The 27,055-nt window shown below is 42.7% G+C and overlaps 1 protein-coding gene across 5 annotated transcripts in view; it reads right to left on the bottom strand.

Moving 5' to 3' along the window:
- Positions 1-25,813, bottom strand: part of LOC310984974 (uncharacterized protein) — a 34,034-nt gene extending 8,221 nt beyond the window's left edge. The window contains exons 1-7 of one of the 5 annotated variants that reach the window (XM_083970363.1): positions 25,716-25,813; positions 16,333-16,410; positions 15,756-15,820; positions 15,524-15,640; positions 13,207-14,149; positions 7,121-7,294; positions 4,759-4,948 (exon numbers count right to left, since the gene is read on the bottom strand). In XM_083970363.1, coding sequence (XP_083826489.1) covers positions 4,759-4,948; positions 7,121-7,294; positions 13,207-14,149; positions 15,524-15,640; positions 15,756-15,764 — 1,433 coding nt within the window. In that variant the 5' untranslated portion in view covers positions 15,765-15,820; positions 16,333-16,410; positions 25,716-25,813. Of the gene's footprint in view, positions 1-4,758; positions 4,949-7,120; positions 7,295-13,206; positions 14,150-15,523; positions 15,641-15,755; positions 15,821-16,332; positions 16,411-19,870; positions 19,954-23,844; positions 23,900-24,829; positions 24,952-25,715 lie in introns of those variants that run through there. The other 4 variants (XM_083970364.1, XM_083970367.1, XM_083970366.1 and 1 more) reach the window with 4 other exon arrangements.
- Between the last annotated feature and the right edge of the window lie 1,242 nt (positions 25,814-27,055).

Genomic DNA, 27,055 nt, shown 5'->3' with positions numbered 1-27,055 from the left:
CTATTCTCTCTGCAGCGGTGCACAGGTTTTCACTTTTCCTGCAGACGTGAGTCAGCTAAGTGAGAGCGAAGGCAGCGCAACGTGTTGGACAGAAAACAGCTTCTTGTGTTGAAACAAACTCTCTGCTGCTGCTGCTGCTGCTGCTGCTGCTGCTGGACGAGGACGACCACACAAACATTAAGCTGCTGCTAATAATCACGGAGACACTGACAAAACACAGATGCTCCAACATGAACCAAATGTTTCCCACTAGATATTGTACAGTACACCCGGCCCAGGGCCCCTGAATGCAACAACATCGATGCAGAATTATCCAAAATAAAAACCATCATCCCCTGAGGAAACATCGATCGCCTACAGCTGCAAATTCATTTAATTGCCCAACAAGAGAGAAAGAGAGAGAGAGAGAGAGAAAAACAAAACAGTGGCTGCTCAGAAGGGAAGGAAAAAAACATTCACCAAATTAAAAGCCTCTGGTGCACACGGCCACAGTGGGTCGCCTTTAAGATGCTGAGGCTTTACCCGTTTTTAAGATCAAACCCGGCGACAACAGAGGAAACTGTTGTTAGTTTAAAAAATTGATTCAGAAAATGCAGAGAAGCTGCAGAAGTAAATGAGAAAACAGATCTGGGGTTTTTTTCCATTAGTTTTATAGAAAACATGTTGATTTGTCACATGCACAGAATATTTGTGCATCTACTGTTTTATGATAATTTAGAGAATATCAGCAAACTCAAAGTTAAAGCTCCATACAGTATAAAGGTACAGTGTTTCCTCTAGGATTTTTTTAAGGAGTGCCCCCCAGATGGATCTTAGATCTTCAGACATGTTGAACTCTTTTTGTACAAAGTGCAGCCAAACACCAGGCTGAAGAGAAGAGAAGAGAGAGGAACAGCAGAGCTCTTCTCACGGCTCGGTCAGCTGCAGGTGAGCAGCAGCAGGTGAACCGGCTGCAGAGCGCAGCGCCATCTGCCCAGGAAGCCCAGAAAATGCCCCTACATGGGGGAATTTTGCCCCTTAAATTTTAGACAGTTTTTCATCTGCTTCTTACAGCCGATTTACTGGTTACATGTGCAACCAGTTGCCTAAATTGTCTGTTTGTTTGCTCCTAGAGGCGCTTCCGCTACAAACAAGCTTGAAATATAGACTTATAAAAAAAAATTCCGAACAATTTTGTATTTCGGGGCTTCAATACAAGACGGACATTACATACGAGCAGCATGGAGGTATTTGGATGTTTTTTGGTGTGTCTTTTTGTTACGAAGACAGTTGGTATCCATTTGCAACCATTATATGGACATGCACTGCTACGCCGAGACCCCCTGTAACTCAGAGAAGCCACGGAGGAGGAGACTGAAACTTCTCCCAGCCCTTAGTCGACATGAGGGGGAGGAGATAATGAGTGAAATTTCAATTCTGGGTGAACTATCCCTTTAAAGCTCCATACAGTATAAAGGTAGATGTCTATAATGTGTAGTGTGATCTTGGAGGTTGGTCAAACAGGTCTGTTCCAAGTTTCACTGAGCTACATGTCACATACCGAACATATATGTCAGTGTTAGACTTATAGATCATCAGCAACAATTCCCACACTGACTCCAGCTTTCATGGTGATGCAAAGCACAATGTTCACAAAGGGACTTTCCAGCGTAGTGAGGCTCACATTATAATAACAAAGCTTGTTGTCAGAGGTTGCCATGGTGATTTTACCTGCTTGGTTTTTACTATGTGACACAAGGATGCATAGAAATGTATGGGAGAAAATTGCAGAAACTGTTGCAAGTTAAAGCCCCAGTATGTAGGAATCCCCCCCCCCCCATCTAGCGGTTGCATATCAAAACGTATTCTTGACGTTGCATTCACGTGAAATCGGGCAGACATCAGACAGACAACAGACGCTGCATGTAACAGGATAAACAAGTAAAAAACGTAAAAATGGTTCAGTGCGTTGCCCCTTGTATATTTGTAACAACTTGTAACAACTCATTCTAAGGTACGAGAAAGCTTTCATTTGTACGCGGCTGTGATTCCACTTCAGTGAAATACGTATTTATGAAGCAATGTTTGATTTTTGCTAATAAAAAGCCAAATAAGTTACATACTGGGGCTTTAAAAAAAAAGTGACACTTCGGCTTCCTACTTTTAATGAGGTAGTTTCCAGTAAACTCTGGACTATCTCCCTTCAGGACACTTGGATTGCAGCGGACGAGCAGTGTGGAGGAATATTAAATGGTTTTTGTGTAGTTTTATGGACGTTTTTGTGTTGGTCCCTATTGACTCTCATATAAAGTTTTGGTTGGTCTACGAACCGGCCTCCCGGGTCTCCAGATGCACTTTGAGGAATAAAAAACTACTCCAGAGTATTCATCATCAGCATAGGGTGAATCACTAATGACTGAACTATTCCTTTAATCATGTGCATCCCTATCTGCAGCCTCTGCAAAACGGAGATGGTGCACCACAATGTTTTTATAAATAAATAATCGTCAACCAAAAAAATATTTGCTGGATTAAAAAAAATGGAGCAAAAAATTACTCGTTTGACTGAAAAACAAATCGAAAAATCAAAAAATAATCGTTTAGGACGCCCCTACTTCAAAAGCTTGTGATAAAAAGGACTAAAACAGTTTCCAACATCAAGAATCAACTTTCACACCCGAAGATAAACACTTCTTGAACAAACACACAAATTAAACTGATATCGATCTCCTCCTCAACAACAACGTCAACAGTTCTCCTCGTGTTACCGTTACCGATTTATCTCTGGGTCAGTGAACGTGACATGAACCCTCCACTGAGACCGAACTGAACCGAACGCCTCAGGATGTTGTTTTTTGTTTTCAACGCGGTTTTCAACGAATGAGATGGAATATTTTCGGCTACAAGAACTAGGATGGCTTAAAGAAGACCAAGAACAAGAAAGAAGGAGGAGGAGGAGGAGGAGGAAATTCCTGCATCTTCGATTCAAACGTGAACTCTGCAGCTCACTCTCCCTGTGCAGCGTCTTTCTTTTTTTTTATTTCCTCGCTGCATTTTGTTGATCTCCGCACTAACTTTCCATCTGATGCCGGCGTGTTTGTGTCTTGTTTAATATCTGTTTGGAATGATAATATTCCCAAAGAGAGTCCCGCTCCTGTTTAAAGCGCCTGAAACAACGTCCTTCCCTCCTTCCCTCCCTCCTTTCTTTTTCTTTCTTTCCTCCACAGATGAACTTCACATGACCCTCCTCATCTAACTCCTCGTCTGCCTCCTCTCTCTCTCTTTCCTCCTCCTGCCCTGGTTTCCTCCCATTCATCCTTTCATCCTGCTTCCCTCCGTCTCATCTCCTCTGTTCCTCCTCCATCCATCCATCATGACAATAACGTCCAAGTTGAACCCATTAAAAAAAGAAAAGAAAAAGACCGAACATAGATCCAGTCAACTCTGAAACACCCTCCTGACCCACATTTACAGATAATTTGTGCCGTATATCTAAACCTCGGGGGCGTCGTTTAAAAGTCCTTAAATGTAAATGTAAATCTTCCATGTAGAGAGTCTTATTGCGGCCGTTTCCCTCTTGAGGTTTCGCTTCGCAGAGAGGTCGTCTGTCGAACACCGTGTTCCTGCCGGGGCTGAAATCTAATGCTTCCTGACATGTCATCGTAAAAATGCAAACTGCAAAGACGTTTGCAAACAAGCCGTTTCCCTTTATAGAGATCTTTTCTTTCTCAGCGTTCCCCTTCCTTCCCCCTCTGCACAGAAATATAACATCAGAAGGTCGAGGGGTTTTAAACGCACCACATGTTTTAAGACCGAACTCTGACCACGCAACTCTTCTGATTAATTATCAGACTCTCTGAGCTGCCCACTTGGAAATCGATCCCGACTCTCTGGAGGACGTACTGTACTGTAGGAGTCTGGTCTAGGGATGTCACCATTACTTGTTTTCACAATGAATCGTGGTATTAAACGCCACAATGAATGATGAATGAATTCATCAAAAAGATTCCTAAATACTTTCTAGAGAAGATGATGTTGGCACCGTATCAACAGATGTACGCAAAAATAAAAGGTAAATGCACCGATACTGGTCCATTTAACCAACGTAACATTGAATTGGTAGGAATTTAAAGGGATAAATTCAACATTTTGGCAAATTGGCCCATTGCCATAATCTCTATAGTAGGCTAACTCTAAAACAACTCTGTCTGGTAACGTTCTGTTATTATCTCATAGCGTGGTGAATGTGCAGGTCACAACTTGTCCACCAGAGCGTTTTGGAGTTGTTGGATTGTGTATTTGATGAGTTTGATGAGGGAAACCAAGAAATCCCATAATGAGCCTCTGTAGCGTAGCTCTGAGCAGCTCGCGGCTCTGCTCCGCCGTTCTAAAAATAGCTTGCACCGACAATTAAAGGTAACGAACCTACTGCTATGACTATAGGGATTATGGCAATGGGCTAGTTTGCCAAAATGTTGAACTATCCCTTTAAATGTTAACGTGTCATTTTTAATTAAAAAAAACAAACAATAAAACAAAACAAAAAACGATTAAAATAAACGTAAACATTTGGTATAGATGACAATTTATGATCTGAATATCTCAAACACTTCCTCTGGGGATTAATAATTGGTCATATAATCAATAGATACTTGAAATATTTTGTGTAAACAATGAGTATAATGTAATTATATTTTGACTATATTTGATTTTACACATTCATAGTGTTGTGAAATTAATTAATGCAAAATAATCATAATAAATTCAGTCTGCTCGTACCTGGAGGCGAGCTTGTTCTTCTCCTTGCGGGACCGGGCTCGGGCCACGGCCGGCAGGTCGTTGACCGGACCCATGCCGTCGATGGCGGCGTTGAGCTTCTGCAGCTGCTCGCCGATGTTGTGGAGCTTCTGCGGGTTCGGCGTCAGGTCGCTGGCGTCCGTCTTGCGAGCTTTACGTCGGCCTTTCTTACCTAAACACAGAAAAAAAGAAGACGAGGAAAAACTTTAGATCCAGATTTGGTTTGTGCAGCCAAACTCTGTCTAATGAGTCTGTGAATAAAATGAAGCACAAAACACTGATTTATCTCCACACTGCAACTGACCCTGATCCAAAAATATCAGAAAACATGACGTTAATCATCTTGTTTTGAAAGTTATTTACTCGTTTCCATCTTTGAACTCAGCGTTTATTCTTAAATCGATCATGAATGTGTCTGTTGTGTCTCAACCAGTCAGAAAATCTTAAGACAAGCTACGTTAGATAGAGACAAAATACATTTCTATTCACTGGCTCGACCTGTTTATTAACCAGGAAGTAAAAGAACGCTGATTTAAACAGACATTTAGCTTTTTCAAAATTCGATCTATGTCATTGCGCTTTATGGCCTTTATTTTTTCATTACTTCACTGTGCGATATGACTTGTGTAAATTTTATTTTGAAAAAGCTTTTATTTTGAAGAGAGGAAGTGACAAGTAGCTGAGAGTACTTAAGTGTCCTGCATTTCCTGGTCTTTGTCAAAATGTTTGTACCTCGCCACCTGTAACATTAAAGCTACCTAAAGGACATTTTGCGAGTGCTGGCCCTTTAACTTCTCTCTATTCATGTCAAACCTTTGAAACTGATCAGAGCTCAGAAATGATTTCTAGACTAAACAACCTTATTATAAAATGTATAGTCTTATAAACAGACGGACGGATCCTCAAGTCTTTTTCTCTTCAGATTCAGTGTTTTGTTTTGTTTTCTTCTTCTATTTAGTGAATTGTTTTTGTTGTTGCTGTTAAAAGCTCGTTTCTGCTGGTTTTTCCACTGAGCCGAACACAGACACTCGCTCATCGTTGTGGAAACGCTGGGAATTTTTTTTTGTGATTGGGACTTAAAAGCTGAATGTAGGGCAGACGCCTGAGGGTCCCGAGCCGATCTGTGTCACAGCACAGAGAGACAGAGAGAGAGAGAGAAGAACTGGGGCGACGGTTTTGAGCTGCAGCAGCGTGAACGTCGGTTTAACGCCGGCGAGCGACCGTCAGCCGGAGGAAGATCCTCACTCCTAACTTCTCTGTGTGGTTTGAGCTGTGTTTTTTTTACAATCAGTGTATTGATTATCTGCCTGGTTCGACGTCTCTGACCCCGATACAGCCGATTCATGATCAATCGGGGATGATCAGTGTGTGTGTGTGTGTGTGTGTGTCAGTAGTTGCGTTTCCATCCACCTTTTTTTATTCGCATTTTCAAAAATTGCGAATAAATACTTGAATGGAAACGCCAGAAATTCGAAAAAAGGCAGTAAATGCGCATAAAAGTTTATACGCTTGGAGGGGGTGGATTTGTCAGCGTATCGATTAAAGGAAATGCGAGTTTTTGTGATGGAAACAGATTATACGAATTGAGCCAGAGTTTGTGGGTGAAGTGCTGCTGCTTCACCCAGCGACGTTCAAACAAATGGAGAACGTGGTCTCCCAGCTCTCGTCTCTGCACCACAACACAAACGCGCTCGTAACCCATAATCTTGTGTTTATGACGGAAACACACGCCGTAACATCGTATATGTAACGTTATCCACCGCTACATTTATTGATGTTTCACCGGCTTCGTATGTAAACAAATGCACATGGGCGAGAGGAGCGTAACCAAAACAGCGGAAAAGCGAGCGGACTTGCACAGTTCCCTACTGTCTGTCTGTGTAAATATCTCATGTTACAACATGAAAACCTGCGGCTTATATTCAAGTGCGGCCTATATATGTATTTTCTTAATAAAATACAATTATTATTACTGTTAATATCAAGAATGCTTCTGTGCCAAGAGTTGATGACACCAACTTGATGTTAGTTTTTTTTTTCATATTGTTCATATGGCAATAAATGCAAAATCTATTATTTTGCCAAAACAATATTGTATTTTGTTACTGACCTAGATAGGTAATGTTGTCAAAATAATCTGTTATTAATCATAACAGTAATAGCCAATTGTATTGATATTTGGAGTTGGAGAGGTGAGGTCATAGCACCAGCATGTGGACGTACTGTGTAGGGTTGAACTGTCGGTCGCTCAGAGTCGCTCAAGCAGGTCATCAGGGGAGTTGAATTTATGCTCAGGAGTTTTGAAAATGAGAGGGAACATTGGTGTGTGTGTGTGTGTGCTGACCCTCTCGGCGGTACAGTGTGCTCGGCAGCGTGCTGGAGCTCCAGGACAGAGACCAGTGGACGTCCCCTCCCAGTTTCTTCTTGCTGGCCGACTCCCGGGCTCGTCTGTACTCCCAGAAGCAGCGGCGCTTCGACGGGCGCTCGCCGGGCTGCTTGGCCGGCTCGGCCTCCACCTCTGTACACACACACACACACACACAGACACACACACAGACAAAGAAACACAAACACACACATGACATTGAGAACTGATGCAACACCGATGCAAATGCTGCAGATGCTTTTGGTTTTTTTGCAAAGTCACAGTGACACAGTTAGAAACATTTATAGGACACAAACAGAGAGCTGAAGTGAAACTGCTGATAAACCAGAACAAGGAAAGAGAGAGAAAACTGCTTTAACACAATGATTTAGCAAAGAGGTTAAAAGAGCAATAGAAAAAAATATTTCGAAAACCATTCCAATGCGTTCTTTGTCTTAGGTCTTTATCCAAAAGGTTAGGGCTGGGACGATAATGCTTTTCTCCCGATTCGATTCTTCTACGATTTTTTGGATGGCGATTCGATTTAAATTGCGATTCTACGATATTGCCGATTCTCTTGAGTTTTAGTCTGCATTTTTAACATTTATCTGCACACAAATACTGTAGGAGCCTATAAATTAACATACTCCATTATAAAGTGAACTTAAACCCTTTTCAAAACCTGTACTCTCTGTATGTAAAAAGGGCTAACAATGTTTCCAAAAAAAAAATAAAAAAAATAGATTTTTGGAAAAAGAAATCGATTTAAAAATTGTCAAAAAAGATATTGCGATATTTATGTGAATCGATTTTTTTCTCCCACCCCTAAAAAGGTCATAAATACAACAAAAGTGAACGAATAATAATAGATATGTGTCTTTTACATGACAAAAGATCCATTGCAATGTTTGGAAGAAGATCAGCAGACCAAGTGTTAGGCTACATATTGGGTGAAACAGATGCTGACAACCTTTCCTTTGCAGAGAGTGACATACATACGTAAAGGAAGGCAAGACATATTCGAAGAGATATGGAAACCGTTTAATGTGTTTGTTAATGGTATCGATTTAGCAAATGACAATGAAGAGGAATAAGTAGTCATGTAAACCTTGTAACAGGATTAATGAGTTCAAATACCCGCAATTAAGGGACATTGTGTAACTTCTCCTCTTGTCTATTCACGAAAATCGAATATTTAGTTCTTCAGTCTGTTTTTCATTAATCAGTAATCCCCCCCATCAACAAACTGAAGTGTTCCTTTCAGCTCTGAATTAGCCGTTCATATCATTCATATCTACATGGAGCGGGTAAGCTCGGTGCAGTGAGGAGGAATGGAGCGTTACACTGATGCTGCATTCACCTGCAGTCGGGCGGACGGCCGTCGCTAACAAACCAGATGTCATTTTAGTCACAGAAGTCCAGAGAAAGCCGGTAAAACGTGGGTCAGGTAAACAATACAACATCACCATGACAACATATTGTCACGTGTATTGTTTTGCCTCATGCTGACGGACCACTTGTTTACATAGAGGCTTGTTTTATGCCGTTACGTGCAGCGGCTGTCGTCCGTCTGCCGTCTGCCCAATTTCACGTGAATGCAGCATGAAAAAAGAAAAATGATTGAGTTGCTTGCGATATACAACCGCAACGCTAGATGGGAGTAATTCCTACACAATGTACCTTTAAGACAACGATTTAAAGTGTGTCCAAGCAAGTTTCCGTCAGTATGCTATCTATGTTTGATATATCATGAAAAGCTACCGATGAAAATTAAAGGGATAGTTCACCCAAAATTCAACTCATTATCACGGAGGACTCTGAAACTTCTCCCAGCCTTTAGTCGACATGAGGGTGAGTAGATAATGAGTGAAATTAGAATTTTGGGTGAACTATCCCTTTAACTCGGACACGCTTTAGTTTTTCGGGGGAAATAAATATTGAAGCAGAAGAAGATGCTGATGCCGATGCTGAATAAATAAAACAACAAACAGCTGTTGGTTTGGACAGAAACTTAAACATGATTAAAGATCCCTTCTCTCTTTCATCTGTGAGTTATCTTCATCTTCATCTTCCTCCTCCTCAGCAGCTGTTTACAGATGTTACTTTCTGTCTCTCTGATCTTCTCTGTCTGTTTATTCGTTCGCTGACAGAACCGCTGAGTCGTTACAATCTTTGCTTAGCGGCTCCGATCGGCCTCCGAGATAAAAAAACTAACAAAACAAAAACAAACTCTAATAACATCTGTAGAGCCAGAAATGCATTGTGGGTAATTTTATCTTCCTCAGATTCATCAGTGCAAAGGACGATGAGATCTAAACACCTGAACGTCCAACAACTTAAAGGGATACTACACAATGTACCTTTAAGACAACGATTTAAAGTGTGTCCAAGCAAATTTCCGTCAGTATGCTATCTATGTTTAATATATCACGAAAAGCTACCAATGAAAATTAAAGGGATAGTTCACCCAAAATTCAAATTTCACTCATTATCTACTCGCCCTCATGTGGACTAAGGGCTGGGAGAAGTTTCAGAGTCCTCCGTGGCTTCTCTGAGTTACAGGGGCTCCGTGCAGCACTGTTGCAAATGGATACCAACTGTCTTCGTAACAAAAAGACACACCAAAAAACATCCAAATACCTCCATGCTGCTCGTATGTAATGACCGTCTTGTATTGAAGCCCCCGAAATGGAAAATTGTCCCGAAAAAAATTAAATAAGTCTATTTTTCAAGCTTGTTTTGTAGCGGAAGCTCCTCTTCCTGGTTCGTCCAAATTGGATGGACCAGGAAGAGGAGCTTCGAGAAGCTTCTGCTACAAACAAGCTTAAAATATAGACTTATTTAATTTTTTTCGGAACAATTTCTCATGTCAGGGCTTCAATACAAGAGGGACATTACAGACGAGCACTATGGAGGTATTTGGATGTGTTTTGGTGTGTCTTTTTGGACGAAGAAAAGTGAGCTCTGTTCTCTGAAACTTCTCCCAGCCCTTAGTCGACATGAGGGTGAGTAGATAATGAGTGAAATTTGAATTTTGGGTGAACTATCCTTTTAAAGAATTTATCTTTAATCTGAACTCCAGATGTTTTGGTTTTAATATCAATACTCTTTCTGATAACTAATCATTCAGCTGATCGATCGATAGGTTTGATCAGGCGGTGACGTCGTGGTGACAGATGTTTAAGAGCAGGAAACGTCCCGACTCTTTAATGTGACACATGAAGCTTAATCATGACGGACGGGTTTTAATGTTCACGTCGTCTGTGCTGCTGCTGCGGTGAAACCACAGTGCAGGATTAAACTGTACACACACACACACACACACACACACACACACACACACACACACACACACACACACACACACACACACACAGAAACACACACACACACACACACACACACACACACACACACACACACACACACACACACACACACACACACACACACACACAGCTTATGTAACATCATGTCGTCTGGCCCGGTCTGCAGATAGCGCCATTGTCTGCACAAACAACACACACGGACACACACCAACTTCTACATCCATCACCGTCACCAGGGGCGACTGGTAAGAAAAGCTCGACTGGTCAAACACACACACACACACACACACACACACACACACACACACACACACACACACACACACCACAACAATGGCGTCTTGCGACAGTTAAAGTCTCGACCAAAGACGCCGGCGGAGTCGTGTTTATCCAGCGGGCGAACGATCAGACAGGAGTCTGGGAAAAGATGCTAATCTGAACGTGTGTGTGTGTGTGTGTGTGTGTGTGTGTGTGTGTGTGTGTGTGTGTGTGTGTGTGTGTGTGTGTGTGTGTGTGTGAGGTCACCGTGTTGACGTTTGACCGGAGGAAACAGTTTGTTCTTCTCTTGGTGAATAAAACAGAAGCAAAATAATAAAAACGTCGCTCCGGTTTCTTCTCTTCACTTTGTTCTGTGTGATTTGTATTTATGATGTTTTATTTATCACTTCTTCCTTTGTTGTGTAAAATATGAAACACTAGACGAGTTGAACCTCATGTTACACGATCACCGAATGGACAATAAGTCGTATAAACCAGAACTATAAAGTAATTTTTCAGCTGCTTCTGTTGGTTTGTTTTGATCCAAGACTTTTCTTAAAGGGACAACGAGGAGTTTTGGAAAAGCGAAGCGTTTTCTCACTACATTTATGAGCCTCCGCGCGCACCGTGAAATTCTTTGACCGGCGCAAGACAGACTCATGTTTTCATTCATCAAAAATTAAAGTCAGAGGTTCAAAGAGGTTCACATACCACCGTAGTTCCGACCATAAACGGCGATTCTGCGGCGTTATTCTCATAACTCGCCACGAAGGAAACGCTGGTCGGCTCGACCAGCATTTCCACCACCACTAATAATAACAAGATAACGATAGAGACAAAACGATATATTTATCGAAAATGGGCCCATTAACAAGTGTGGGTAGCGGAGATTCATCCACATTAACGTGAGACTTTTTTATAACCGAATAGAAACTCCTCGTTGTCCCTTTAACGTCTGGAGAAAAAAAACATTAAAGGTACATTGTGTAGGAATTACTCCCATAAAGTGTGTCCGAGCTAATTTCCATCGGTAGCTTTTCATGATATATTAAATATAGAAGAATAATACATAATATTATTGAACAGCCCCATCACTGAACGTACGCAATGCATCAAGGGTAATTTGTAAAAACTGTCACAACATTACTGTTTGTTACTATTCATCGTACTGACGGAAACTTGCTTGGACACACTTTAAATCGTTGTGTTAAAGGTACATTGTGTAGGAATTACTCCCATCTAGCGTTGTGGTTGTATATCGCAAGCAACAAAATCGTATTTTTCATGCTGCATTCACGTTAAATTGGGCAGACGGCAGACGGACGACAGCCGCTGCACGTAACGGCATAAACAAGCCTCTATGTAAACAAGTGGTCCGTCAGCACGAGGCAAAACAAACAAACGATACACGTGACAATATGTTGTCATGGCGATGTCGTACTGTTTTACCGGCTTTCTCTCGACTTCTGTGACTAAAATGACTAAAATCTGGTTTGTTAGCAACGGCCGTCTGCCCGACTGCAGGTGAATGCAGCATCAGTGTAACGCTCCATTCCTCCTCACTGCGTTACCGCGGTGACTTTTCTACAGACGCCACCTCGAAACTGAGCCGACGGTCCCATGGTGACGTTACTTCCTGCTTCCGCTTCGGCACTCTATAGGGAGCGGCTAGTAGCTAAAGCTAAGCTAACGCTAACCGTATTTAACGAGCAGCAGCTCCGGTGTTGACAGCCGACTGGAAACACATCTGAATCATATCACACTAACTCACCTGCAGATGAACCCGACAAACTCGCAGCATCACACCTGCACCGAAAAACGTTACAGTACCGGCTGACCGTTAGTTAGCATTAGCATTAGCATTAGCATTAGCATGATGCCATTTCTCTACAGAGCTATCACGATCTGGCCCCTGAGCTTCGCCTCACGTTACATCAACGTCCTAATGCTGTTGGCGCAGAGATCATTTCATGCCGACGTTGCCAACGTAACCAGATGTAAATATTTATATAGGCTATTTTGGACCCGTCAAAATTCATAAAACAATTATTTATATACTATACTACTACTATACTACTAAAAATCTGTAAAATTAATACTTTTATTCTGCACCCCTCCAGACTTTCTGTGGATGTATATTCTTTTTGAAAAATTAATCGTTTTGATGAAAAAGTTGTAGCTATAGCACCTTTAACATGCAGTGAGTTGACCCCTAAGGGCCACCGTACCTCTGGGCTCCATATGTAAAGGAGAAAAGTTTGCAAAAACTAAGAAACAAACAGAAATCATCATCTCTACATGATTTTTTTTTTCAAATTTATTCATTTTCAATTTATTCATTGATTAGTTATTTATCTGTAAGGACGTAAACAAACTAACGTGTTTTAATCAAATCTGTACCTTTTGGTCATTTAAAAGAACCAAAATGGCCGCCGTGACGAGGCACACACACACACACAGAGGTAAAGACACACTCACCACACTCGCTCTCAGAGGAGCTCGACGCTTCGGCCTCCACCGCCGTCTCCTCCGTCCCCTCCTCTCCTTCCTCCTCCTCCTCCTCCTCCTCCTCTTCGTCGTCCTCCTCTCCTTCTTCTCCCTCCTCCTCCTCTTCCTCTTCCTGCTGCTCCTCCTCCTCTTCCTCCTCCTCCTCCTCTAGGTACAGCTTGGCCTTAACCTGGCTGCTGCTCCTCCTCTTCTCCTCCTCCTCCTCCTCCTCCTCCTCTTCCTCCTCCTCCAGCTGCTGCGCCTCCCCTCCTCCTCCTCCTCCTCCTCCTCCCCCTCGTGCCTCCTCCCCCTCCCCCCCCTGGCTCAGGGAGTAGTTGTGCTCCTCGCTGCAGAGCTCCAGCGCCAAACCCGCCGCCGCCTCTTCCTCCTCCTCCTCCTCCTGCTGCTCCTGCTGCTGCGCCACCTGGTACACCTCCACCGTGCGCTCCCTCGACACCCCCACCTCCTGTCCTCCTCCTCCTGCCACGCATAACTCCCTCTGCGTTGTCGTGGCAACAGATGTGCGCCCATCCTCCCTCCCTGCAGCAACAACGGCGGTCTGGACTTCCTGGACGACGACGGCGGGAAGAGGAGGTGCTGCAACGTGTCGGTTCCTCCTCCTCCTCCTCCTCCCCTCCTCCTCTTCCTCTTCCCTCACCTCCTCCTCCTTCTCCTTCTCCTCCTCCTCCTCCTCCTCCTCCCGGCTCCTCCCCCAGCGCCCCATCAGCACCGCCTCCTCGGAGCAGCAGGCCAGCAGCTCGCCGCCGACGCCGAGGCCCAGCTTGGTGTAGCGCGCCATCTCGTCCAGCGCCGACACGTCCCAGCGCTCCGGGTGCAGGTCCTCGCCGAAGCCGCCGTCGTCCACCAGGTCGCTCAGCAGCTCGAAGGGCCGTTTCCGCGGCGATGCCGGTGAGCCCAGCATGAGGAGCACGCTCTGAAAGGGGGACACAAAATTAAACATGTGTCGAAAATAAACGATTAATCTTTAATTTAATTATCTTTAAGTTAACGAACATCACTGACTTTTCAATTATACAATGTTTATAAAGACTAAAACTCTGAGGTCAGGTTGTGTTGAAGCAACATTTAATGATTTTTATTTCTCTGCTTTAGTTTCAGGGTCACATACACACACTGAAACACACAGAAGCACAGAGTAAAACATCTTTTAAAAATCATCTCACACTGATCTGAAAGCTACAAGCTAAAAATAAACGCTGCTGAGATACATTACTCCAGATGTTTTTCAGGGATTTTCAAACACTGTGAGCATCAAAATCCATTTTTTTAGCCACATTTTTTTCATGATAAACTTTGAACACTTATTATAACACTTCACGTCCTGTGAAAAACAAACTTGAAATGTGAAAACGACACAAAAAAAAGAGCGTTTTCAACAATTAGACTAACCTCAATGAACATCTGGTGATGTGGCGTTTATGTAACGAATGTTAGAGTTTGTTTATGTCTAATTTTAGTGGAGCAGATGCTTCTAGGGCCTTGTGCTTTATGCACGTTACGATTTATGTGACACATTAAAGGGATAGTTCAATATTTTGGCAAATTGGCCCATTGCCATAATCCCTATAGTCATAGCAGTAGGTTTGTTACCTTTATTTGTCGGTGCAAGCTATTTTAGAACGGCGGAGCAGAGCCGTGAGCTGCTCAGAGCTACGCTACGGAGGCTAATGGGATTTCTTGGTTTCCCTCATAAAACTCATCAAATACACAATCCAACAACTCCACAACGCTCTGGTGGACAAATTATGACCTGCACATTCACCACGCTATGAGATAATAACACAACGTTACCAGACAGAGTTGTTTTAGAGGTAAATACAGAGACTGCTTGATGAAAAACTGTCCCTGAAGTCAACGCAAATCAGCGGTTTTGCATGAATTAACCTCTAAAACAACTCTGTCTGGTAACGTTGTGTTATTATCTCATAGCGTGGTGAATATGCAGGTCACAACTTGTCCACCAGAGCGTTTTTGGAGTTGTTGGATTGTGTATTTGATGAGTTTGATGAGGGAAACCAAGAAATCCCATTAGCCTCCGTAGCGTAGCTCTGAGCAGCTCACGGCTACCTACAATTATAGGTAACAAACCTACTGCTAACACTATAGGGATTATATGGCAATGGGCCAATTTGCCAAAATGTTGAACTATCCCTTTGATCTAATTTTCAATGACTCTTCAGCTCTAGTCCGGTGAAATCCAAAGACGACATCTCGTTTTACAGAAAAATCTTCTTTAAAAGCTTCACATGTTACAGTGACTGCGTTCAAGGGGTCACGTGACTCTCACCTGGTCGTACTCGGTCCTGCCCCCTTGTGGCGACATGGCCAGAGGGTAGGGGCTCAGCAGCCCCCTGTGTCCCCCGTAGGCCTCGCCAAACGCAGGCTCCATCCCGTTCATACCCGGCTGAGACAGAGAGAGAGGAAGAGAGACACACAAACACACACACAGAGACACACAGAGTTAGACATAAATCCAGCTGTTCTCATGCAGCTGTTGCGTCTCAACGTTCCTTCTTTACCTGAGGCATGCCCGAGGCAGGGGGGTGTCAGGTCGCAGTCACAGCGTCAGTTCAAGCGAGTTCTGCTGCAGAGAAAAAACAAAACTCAGGTTCAGATATGAAGATCGGCATGAAACGAGGAGGAGAGCACTGCAAAAACTCAAAATCTTTCCAAGAATATTTGTCTTATTTCTAGTCAAAATGTCTCATTTCTTGTCAAAACTAATCTCATTATACTTAAAATAAGACTCATCACCTAAAAATGAACTTGTTTTTAGATCATTTTCACTTGTTTCAAACTAATTTTCACTTGAAATAAGTAGGAAAATCTGCCAGTGAAAGCAAGTTTTTCTTTCTTATTACGAGCACAAAAAACCTGCTTTCACTGGCAGATTTTCCTACTTACGGTATTTCAAAATAAAAATTTGTTTGAAACAAGTAAAAATGATCTAAAAACAAGTAAATTTTTAGGTGACGAGTCTTATTTTAAGTATAATTAGATTTGTTTTGACAAGAAATGAGACATTTTGACAAGAAATAAGACAAATATTCTTAGCTGCTTACGAAGAAAGAATAAGAAGAAAAGGCCGTTTCTTACCTAAGGTCGAGAGTCGTGAGGGTCAAGGGGTGGAGCTCTTTTCACATGTCGCAGCCCTGCAGCTCTCAGCCTCCCAGCCTGCAGGAAGGAAACAACAACAAGAAGAAAGAGAGAAAGAAGAGGAAGAAGAGGAAGTGAGACACGAGTTCAGCCGAGGTCAGGGTGTGAATGACACAGCAATAAAAACGGTACGACAGTAAACACATCATTACAGCGGAGCAGTCAGAGGTGGAGGTGCGTTCAGTTCACGACGTCGGCACTTAAACATCTCACCGCGCCGCCGGTGGTAATTAGCTACTGACATAATTATGTTTTGTTTGTTTACCGTGATGTGAGAGAGACGTGTGTTTTTCCTCACATGTCACGTCTGTGAAGAGAAACATTAATAAAGCCGAAGCTCTTTTTTCTTTTTTCTTTTTCTTCTGTTTGTTTGCTGATGATTGCATTTATTTACCGGCCCAGGTTTTCTATTAATACATCCATTCATGCAACAACATGAAAACAGCCCTGACAGAAATGTAGGACACATCACTTCCTGAAGAGAAAAGCCTGCCAACGTTGTGTGTTTTTTTTTCCTTTTTTTTCTTCTTTTTACTACACGTTCCTGCAGCGTTTGTGAAAGAAAATCAGTCAGATGTGGGTATTTAACAGCTGGCTCGACGTGTGATGTTGTTTTTTACCATCACAAAGCTTCATCTATTCTAAAAGATACTCATTTGTTTAAAAAACTGCTCAACCAACCGCCGAGGAGGAAATGAAAAAACAGAGCGAAGATGAGGCTGCAGAGTAAGGGGGAGGAGGAGGAGAAGAGTTTAGACAGGAGATAAAAACAGATTAGAGCTCAAAGTTAAATATTTCTCAGAGCTTCGGCTGAAACTCATCATGAGGAGAATAAAAAGCATTTGTCTCGTTTAGTAAAGCAGCAGGAGGATGTTTATTTCCACAAGGTTAAACATTAGCTTCCTTACATCTAACGCAGCGAGTTAGATCCACTGAGCTGTTCAGTTTTTAAAGGTCCAGTGTGTAATAATTGTCAAGGTTTATTGGAAAAATCTGAATATACTACTATAAGTGTATAATCACTATTAAATGAAGTTTTGTGTTGTTTTTTGTAGCCTTATAATTACTCTTTTATATTACTGTGCTGCTCTCTTGGCCAGGACCCCCTTGCAAAAGAGATTCCGAATCTCAATTTCTGGTTAAATAAAGGTTAAATAAAAAATATACAGTATACAGCAAGGGTCTTGCTTTAGAGAGTGTTGCCATCTTGCATCGCCATGTTTGTACGGCAGCCCGAACGGAAAATCCAGCCAGCCAGAGAGCACGAATCAAGAGTTTCACAGCAGACATATCCTGAAATGGTTTAGATCTTCACCTCAAGTTTTTTTGTCCTCGGAGGCCACCGTCACTTTGCTGACGGGAGGGGTGAGCGCGAGCTAGTGAGTGAGCGCTGCAATCTAGAATCTAGAATCTGAACACTCAAAATCCAGTTTTTTAGCCACAAAAAACACACACTGGACCTTTAAGGCTCATTAATCTATTCTATTCTAGTCAATAAAACTCATAAAAACTGTAAAATACAGTTGATTCTTACAAAGCACCAACTACCACAGCCAGAAAAAGAAGCTAACACCAAAAAAAACACCAGAAGTTGCAGTTCCTCAAACAGCCACTAGAGTGAGTCCACGTAGACTCATGCGAAATAAACATGTTTTGGTCTTTCATATATCCAAACCAATCCATTTATTTATAAAGCACAATTTAAATAAACGCAAGTGCTGTACAGTAAAATAAAACCATAAAACATACTAAAAAGGTAAAAATACTAAAGATAAAAAACACAAAGCCAAAGAAAAGAGAGTCTCGCTCACCAGACCTTTCTCCAGAGAAGAAAGGTCTGGCTGAACCGACTCTAATTCTGAGATTGGAGGAAAAAAACACCCCGGCTGTTTGGATTTCTTTCAACTAGTCACAATCGTTGTGGGCGTAGCCACAGCAATGGTGCGTTGCAAAATATTGCCGGGGGATAGGCGTTAGCCTCGCTAGCTCACTGAAGACGATGGGCCAAGCTTGATAGATAAAACTTTAGTCATAGCCGGTCAGTAAACAAGCCAGAACATCCTAGCAAATGGCGTAAACACACTCTTTGAATATCTTTACAGTCATATTGAAATATCCGTGGTTCCTGTTGCTGTTTCCTTTCCGCGAGGGGACTGTGAAAGCTGCAACAGGAAAGCAGGACTTCCGCCAGGTGGCTCGTTCCAGCCAATGAGAGGCTAATCGCAGCAGCGAACTTCCTCCAGCTCTGACTACTTTTCATATAACCCTGTTAACACTATTATATCAAAGCTTTAAAGTGGCTGCTTTGAGTTGACAGATGTTGCCCCGCCCATTTTTGGAGTAGCCAGAATGTGGGCGGAGTCAGGCGCTGCCAAGATGGCTGACTACATCCATCTTTTTTTTAAACCTAGCAGCCATTATTTTAAAGCAGGTGACTAGTTCTGTAATTTCCCAGCTTGGGATCAATAAAGTATCTATCTATCTATCTATCTATCTATCTATCTATCTATCTATCTATCTATCTATCTATCTATCTATCTATCTATCTATCTATCTAGTTGTTGTTGTTTTTTTTTTAACCATGAATGAGCTGTGAAAACATAATTAAAATCAAAGTAGGTCTCAGATCAAATTACTACTAATGGTTTTTGTGTCCACCCAGCTGCCACCACAATAAAAACCAGTGACCTGATTTAGTGCGATGTCTGATCTTCTGTGAACAGTCGGTGGTTCGCTGCTTTTGAAAACAGGAAACGGTGACATCACTCTCAACAGCTCAGTGATATTCTGTGTAACATTTGGTCACTGTGGTTTTTTAGGCGTAGTACGTAACTCAAAGCGAAAGTAAACCGAGGATTTGTTTAGGAATATTTTCAGTCATGGGTTAAAACACATTCGATCGCTCCAGTGAGCACTACTTCTTCTAGCAGCAGCCGGGTGGTATGTGTGTGTGTGTGTGTTTGAGAGAGTCAAAGTGAAACTACAATATGAGTGTGTGTGCAAGAATGTGACTCACTGATGTGGTTTTAATTGTTTCTGAACGACGGAGCTGTGTCACACTTCAGCTGCTCTCACAACTCTTTGTTTTGGATTTGTTGACAACAAGGAACGAAACAGAACATGGCCGACCTTTTCCTTTTAACCTAGCTACTGTAACTCGTCCTCTTTTCTAGCATAACATAACATAACATAACTGCTCCTTTTTCTTTTTTTGTGACTCCGCCCACTACGGTTAAACCCGACCAATGGCAGCGACTGCGGAGAAGAAGCTAAAAAAAAATAATAAAAAATCTAATTTTGCGTTTAAAGAGGAAGACGAAGACGACGTAGAAGGAGAAGAGGAGGAGGAGGAGGAGAGGAGGCCACAGTGCAAACTGCTGATCAGACCGAGGCATGATGAAACACCGAGCAACACCAACACACACACACACACACATAACACAGACACACACAGACTGCGGGAACAATGCAGACCTACTGTTTTAGTACCTGTGGAAAAAAGCAGGAGGACCCAGCTCACACTGACCCTGTCACAAAGCGCTCTCTGTGGACTGACCTCGGCCACACGAGAACCAGGAAATGAGGATTTGCTGAGCGGTTATGACACTGCCTTGGCACGCCACATGGAAAACTGGTATTTGGCAACCGGCAGCGAGGCAGCTACCGACATCTAACTGTGTATACAAACACTTATCAGCCACATACAGCGTCTTTTCTTTTCTTTTTCTTTTTTCTTCTTTTTAAAAGGCTAGATAACGAACTCACACAAAGAAAAGGATTCAACTTCTTTATCGTGAGTTTACACAGGAGGTAAAAAAAAAAACCTGCTCAGGTGTCACTTCTCTAGTTTTAAACACGTGAAACCACAGCGACTTCCATTGTATCACTGTTTTATATAAAAAAAGAGAAGGAGAAAGAGAAACAAACACTATTTACACAGTGAAACCAGTGGATTCCTGTTTGTATTTGTTCCTATAGGAGAAGTACAGGTGAGATTATAGCAACCGTGGCTGCAGCCATTTATATCGTGTGTTGGTTCAACATAAGGCTGCTGTCCAAAGGTCTCTGTGCTCATAAACACACACACACACACAGACACACACACACACACACACTGAGAGAGAGTAAGGGTTCACTATAAGGCGACGGCGAAGGAAAACAAAAAGGAAATTGCTTCATCTCAAACCGTCCGAGGGTCAATAACAGACAATAACCAGCGGCTTTACGTTGAGCTGCAACACAACAACACACAGCAACACAGCAACACAACACAACAACACAATAACACAATAACACACAGCAACACAACCACTGCTGCTGCTGCTGCTGCTGCTTATGTAACTACTCCACCAAATACATAAGTGGCAAAGCAAACATGTACACTAACACTCACAGTGTGCTGAGATTATGGTTCATGTAGCGGCAGCCGCCTGTGCATTTACACACACACACAAGCATGCACACACACACAGACACACACACGCACACACATCTTCTCAGACGTGCAACAGTTCAAGATTTGCAGCCGTGTGTCGCTGCTGACAACTGAGTGATGATACTAAACACTAAACACAGAGGATGCAAAGTGAATTATGACCTCTGTGTGCGTTATGTAACACTATACTATAATATTCAAATGACCTCCGACTACACACACACACACACACACACACACACACACACACACACACACACACACACACACACACACACACACTGAGCTGTAAATCTGAACTCCCTCAGGTGCTATTGACGTCTGCAAAACAAAAGTGCTCATGTTTACTGTCACATGAGACAAGGAGAAGCTCCCAGCTGAGACACTGAGGTGAGGACATGTGAAGTTTTATCAGCTGTTAATTATTATAGTAAATACATTTATATTTTTTATCTTTTATTTTAAATCCATCAATAAATCAGTCGATCAACTGATTGGCTCTGGTAGTAACATGTCTCTATAAGTGAATGAATCACTGTGTCTCTATCCCACACACTTTTTTACATTTTTTTTTTACTATAGCCATTGAAATATACAGTAAATTTCAAAATAAAAGCACAACAGGGTTGCTATAGTAGTAGGCTACGGCCTATAACGCGCATGTGTTGACCAGATAGTTACTGCATATAGTATGTGGTATAGGCATTGAGTATTCTGTCATGTATCTTCCTATATGTAGTAACCAGATAGTTATAGTGATTCGTTTAATGAATCCTGTTCCTTAATACTATGTATTGCTGATGCCCTATGATGGCAGCACTAAGAACGGATTATATTATGAGCACTAACTACCTTGTGCCACCACAAACGTGGGTTATGGCCTAACAAATGTATATTTATTAATGTGAATTGAATGTGTCTTTGGTATTTTGGTGCTATCGCAAATGTGTGTATTGTCTTACAAATGTATATTTATTAATATTATGTCTTTGGTATTTTACCTCATTGTTGCTCTTTTTTGAAGGTTGCCTTTTATCATCAGGCAGAGGGACTGGCGATGAAAACTAGCGTTTTTAGCTAACTCGGGTGCATTTACATTCGTTTTTTACAATGTTTTATTAATGTACATTGTCCCTTGTCAAATAAATTAAACTGAAACTGAAACGCGCATTTCTACTAATCCAAACAAACATGTGGCCCCACAACGGATCTGTCGGATTTGTCCATATAATGGTTGTGAATGGATACCACTTTTCTTCGTAACAAAAAGACACACCAAAAAACATCCAAATACCTCCATAGTGCTCGTCTGTAATGTCCCTCTTGTATTGAAGCCCCGACATGAGAAATTGTTCCACCGGTCAGTGCAAATCACGCAAGATTTGCACAGACACAGGAAGAGCAGTGAACTGAGACACTGGGAGCTTCCACTACAAACAAGCTTAAAATATAGACTTATTTAATTTTTTCGGAACAATTTCTCATGTCGGGGCTTCAATACAAGAGGGACATTACAGACGAGCAGTATGGATGTATTTGGATGTTTTTTGGTGTGTCTTTTTGGACGAAGAAAAGTGGTATCCATTCACAACCATTATATGGAAACACTGCTGTGCGGACGAGGACTCTGAAAATTCTCCCAGCCCTTAGTCGACATGAGGGTGAGTAGATAATGTGTGAAATTTGAATTTTGGGTGGTAGTAGATTATAATAATTAAAAATAAACCAAATTTTGGGTGAACTATCCCTTTAAATCCATCCATAAATCAGTCGATCAACTGATTGGCTCTGCATGGTCTCAGTATAGTAACATGACTCTATAAGTGAATGAATCACTGTGGTGTGTCTCAGCCCACGTGCTGTCTCAATCCCACACACTTTTCTTTCTTTTTTTTTTTTTTTACTATAGCCATTGAAATATACAGTAAATTTCAAAATAAGAGCACAACAGAACAGGGTCGCTATAGTAGTAGTAGGCTATGTACAAGATGATTTACAGCCTATAACGCACATTTCTACTCATCCACACAAACATGTGGATCTGAGTGAAGCATGATGATGATGATGATGATGATGATGAGGCAAATGTGGAGCAGCACGAGCAGCCCTGACCAGACAATGAACCTGGAGCAGCTGGAGGCCTCTTGTCTTCAGATGAAAAGAACATAAAGGCAGAGGACGGCTCGGTTATACAGACGGATGGATGGAAGCATGGAGGTTACGCACGGATACACGAGGAGGGAAAAAAGTAAATTAAGGAAAGAGTAAAGGATGAGAAGGAAAGAGAGAGATAGAGAGAGAGAGAGGAGGAGGAGGAGGAAGAGGGGATGATGGCAGAAACTGAGGCCGAAAACAGCGAGGGGGAGACCGGGGGGAGAGAGGGAGGGAGAGACGGCGTCTGAGAGGCTCATTTACCAAATTAAAGCTCCAAAAATATATTAGAATAAAATAAATCTGGTCGGCTGGAGAAATCTCCGGGAATAAAATAATAATAATAATAATAACAATATAGCCTAATAATATTAAAATAAAATAAAATAAAATAAAAAACAGACGACCTCCCCAACCCGCTGTCTCTCCTCCTCCTCCTCCTCCTCCTCCTCCTCGTGTCCTTGGAGCTCCGCTTCCCGTTACCGATGGAGAGTCATGACTGAGAGTGGCCCCGTCCGCCGCCCCTCGTGCATCCGGTGCGCGTGCAAGCTCCACCACAACAGCAACTACACAACAACAACTACTACTACACAACTGTCCGTCACCGACCAAACCAGAACTAATGGAGCATGGCGGCGGCGGCGCACAGCTGGATACAGCGGCGGCGGCGCAGCCAGGGCAGGAGGAAGAGGAGGAGGAGGAGGAAGGTGCCATGGTGGCAGCGAGCAGCAGTGTGTGTGAGTGTGTGTGTGTCCCGCATGGCTCTATACCTCCACACACACACACATCCACCACAACCTATAGATAGATTATTATACTCACATCTTATTCCCTTTATAATAAACAATAATCAAGGTCTTTCCTACCAGAAGAGAAGCAGCAGCCCTGCACGCGCCGCCGCGAAGTCTCCAGCAGCACGAGACAACAGGATCCTCTGCTCTCTCTCTCTCCGCGCGCAGACAACAATAAAAAAAAAAAAGGGGGCGCAGCTGGCAGTGCCACCGGATGTCCAATATTAATTGTTAATACGGCCGATTTGTGAGCATGTGATCGGCTGCAGCGTTTCACAGCTCCAGCTGCGTAAAACTCTCTGGTTATAGCCAATATATAAATATTTTTTATTATTTTTTTTAATTCTTTCTCCTCCTAAGACTTCTTTTTATTCTGTTTAATATTAAAGTTCAAGGAGAAAAGGGGATAAATATAAATATAAACCACCGACTAAGAGTAAAGGAGCCACTAGACGTGAGTTTGGCTGCTGTTTGTCCAACTGCAGGTGCTGCTACATGTGTGTGTCCGTCCAAGTTGTCCTCTCCGGTGTGAGACCGAGGAGGAGGAGGAGGAGGAGGGAGAGGAGGAGGAGGAGGAGGAGGGAGGAGGAAGGTTTACGACCACAAAACAAAACTACACTGTACAAATAAAACTGTGCGTAAAAATAAACCAAACCAACCTGTCAAACAACCGCGTGGACACGTGAAGGAAACGTGTTATTATAAACACATAAACACGTCGCAGAGGCTATTTCCTCTTTAGAATAAAAACAAAACAAAACAAAGAAACATCTCATAGCCTATTCCGGATTAATCTCTGGATAAATCCGGGTCTAGTTCCGTGCCATGCCGTGCTACTGTATGTAGCCTAAATCCAGGTGAAAGTAGCAGCCTTTTATATTCTTGTATCACAGCAGCAGAGCGATTAAAAACCTCCACGACATGTTCACGGATCAGTCCGCAACTTCTTCAACTTGAAGCCGCCGAACTGCGCTTTTATTATTTTATTCACGGAGACACACGGAGCAAGAGAAGGAGCAGAAGGAGCAGGAGGAGGAGGAGGTGGGTTTGTTTTTGTTACCTCTATATCCGCGCGTCCACGGATGATGATGATGTCTGTCCCCTCGGAGTTAAGGCTCCTCCGGACCGGGGCTAAAATGTCGGCCTCTCACTCTGTCTCTCTCCGGATAATTTTATTATTACGCACCACCACCACCACCATGCACAGAGAGGAGGAGGAGGAGCAGCAGGAGGAGGAGGAGGAGGAGAGGAGCAGCAGCAGCGCGCACGGAGCTCCAGAACAGCTCAAATCCAGTGTAATTTTTTGCTCCAGACAACATGCAGGAAGTTGCAGCTACTGACAGGAGGAGCTGCTGCTGCTGCTGCTGCTGCTGCTGCTGCTGCTGCTGCTGCTGCCGGGCTCTATGGCGGACAACCGGGACAGAGAAGATGGTTGTAGGACTGTTGGACACCCCCGCTCCTCCTCCTCCACCTCCTCCATTGGTGCACAAGGAGCCACCGTTTTGGAGATGAGAGAGTGGGAGAATAAAATAAAAAGCACCCCCCTCTTCTCTTCCCTTCCCCTTCTTCCTCTGAATCCAATTCCTTTATTAATAAAGTTTAACCAGCTTGAACACCCCCCCTCCTCCACATCCCCCTCTCCCCCCTTCCTCTCCCTCCTTTCCTCCCCCCTCCCCTCCCCTCTCCGTGTTAGACGCGCTGCACGGGGCTTCCGAACCAAACACCGAGACTTTCTCCGGCGGCTCCCCGGGGTTCGGAGCACTTTGAGCGGCCTGAGTGCGGAGGAAGGAGTCGGTCGGTTCTCGGTTCTCCTTCCTTGCTCCTCTTTGTTGTTGTGTGTTTGTTTGTTGTTTATTGTAGTTGTTGTTATTGTTGTTATGTACGCGGTGGTGAGCGGATGCATGTATACGTGTGTGTACGTGTGTGTGTGAAGGTGGAGGACTGACCTGGTTCAACTGGGAGGTGAAGTGAAGTGTGTCAGCTGTAACAACAGTCGCTGCTCTCATCGGCCGACTGACTCTAGAAGGGGGGAACACAAGTTCACGAATAATCCCGTGGAGCGAGAGTCAATACCCGCGAGATTAGCGCGGAGAAGGTCCGCTCCACAGGTTTCAAAATAAAAGTAGGTAGCCTAGGACTTTTTTGAGAGTATGAAAAAATATAAAGGTTATGTGTGTTTTTTTGTTTTGTTTTGTCTGTTTTTTGTAAGACTTTTTTTTTTTTTTTTTTACATAAACAAAATCCACTGTACAACAATGCAAGTTTCCAAAATGGCAACCTGCTGCTGAGTATTTGACCCATATTTTTTTCTCTATACACAGTCCCTTTATGCCACTAGTCCAGGGTCCACTTTCATCCTGAGATAGTAAGTCAGTCTTTCTTTATGAGTGTTTTAAAAAAAAATACAAATCACAAAATAATTCATAAATTAAAGCATTACAGACTCCAAATTTTAAAAAATCACATAAATATAAAATAATTCAAATTCAAATTCAAAAAACTTTATTGTCTGTCACAGGGACATTCGGTATTAAAGGGACAACGAGGAGTTTGTATTTTGTTATAAAAAAGTATCATATTAATGTGGATGAATCTACGTTACCCACACTTGTTAATGGGTCCATTTTCGATAGGCTAAATATATTGTTTTGTCTCTGTTGTTATTTTGTTATTATCATTAGTATGGGAAATGCTGGGCGAGTTCGTCTTCGAAACTCTGACTGTCATTCTTGATTAATGAAAACATTCTTGGCAAAACGTCCGTCTTGTGCCGGTCCAAGAATTTCACCGTGCCCGGTGACCCTTTGCTTTCCAAAACTCCTCGTTGTCCCTTAAAATTATCAAATAAAACAAAACTAGACGAATAAAACTAACAAATAAAAACATAAAATCACACACAATGAGGTCAAGTTTTAGGCAGACTGATATTATAAATGTTATAATAGGTCCGACTAAACCTATTTTGAGCATGGGCATGCAGATAAGTTTTTAATTGGTACAAAGATTTAAAGCAGAAGTAAGCGATCCGGTCGTTTTGGCTAACTTCCTGTCAGCCGATGGAGTTAGCAGTCCCCGCCCTCGTCCCTACGTCACCACATTCACGCACATCCCTTGGCTGCACACAGAGAGGACCGCCCCTTTATGCCGTTCTCTCTCCTCATTGGATAAAGGTTGTAGGATACAAGGAAGGTTTTCTCCTCGGCTCAGAGCAGAACAGAGTGACTGACAGACCCGTGTTTCAGACCAAACACTCTAAGTGATTGCTGTCAGAAGATATAACTATTTA

The sequence above is a fragment of the Trachurus trachurus genome, assembly GCF_905171665.1.
Source record: "Trachurus trachurus genome assembly, chromosome: 1".
Taxonomy (NCBI): domain Eukaryota; kingdom Metazoa; phylum Chordata; class Actinopteri; order Carangiformes; family Carangidae; genus Trachurus; species Trachurus trachurus.
The sequence above is the reverse complement of the archived record's forward strand: the minus strand, read 5'-3'. Positions and strand labels throughout refer to the sequence as shown.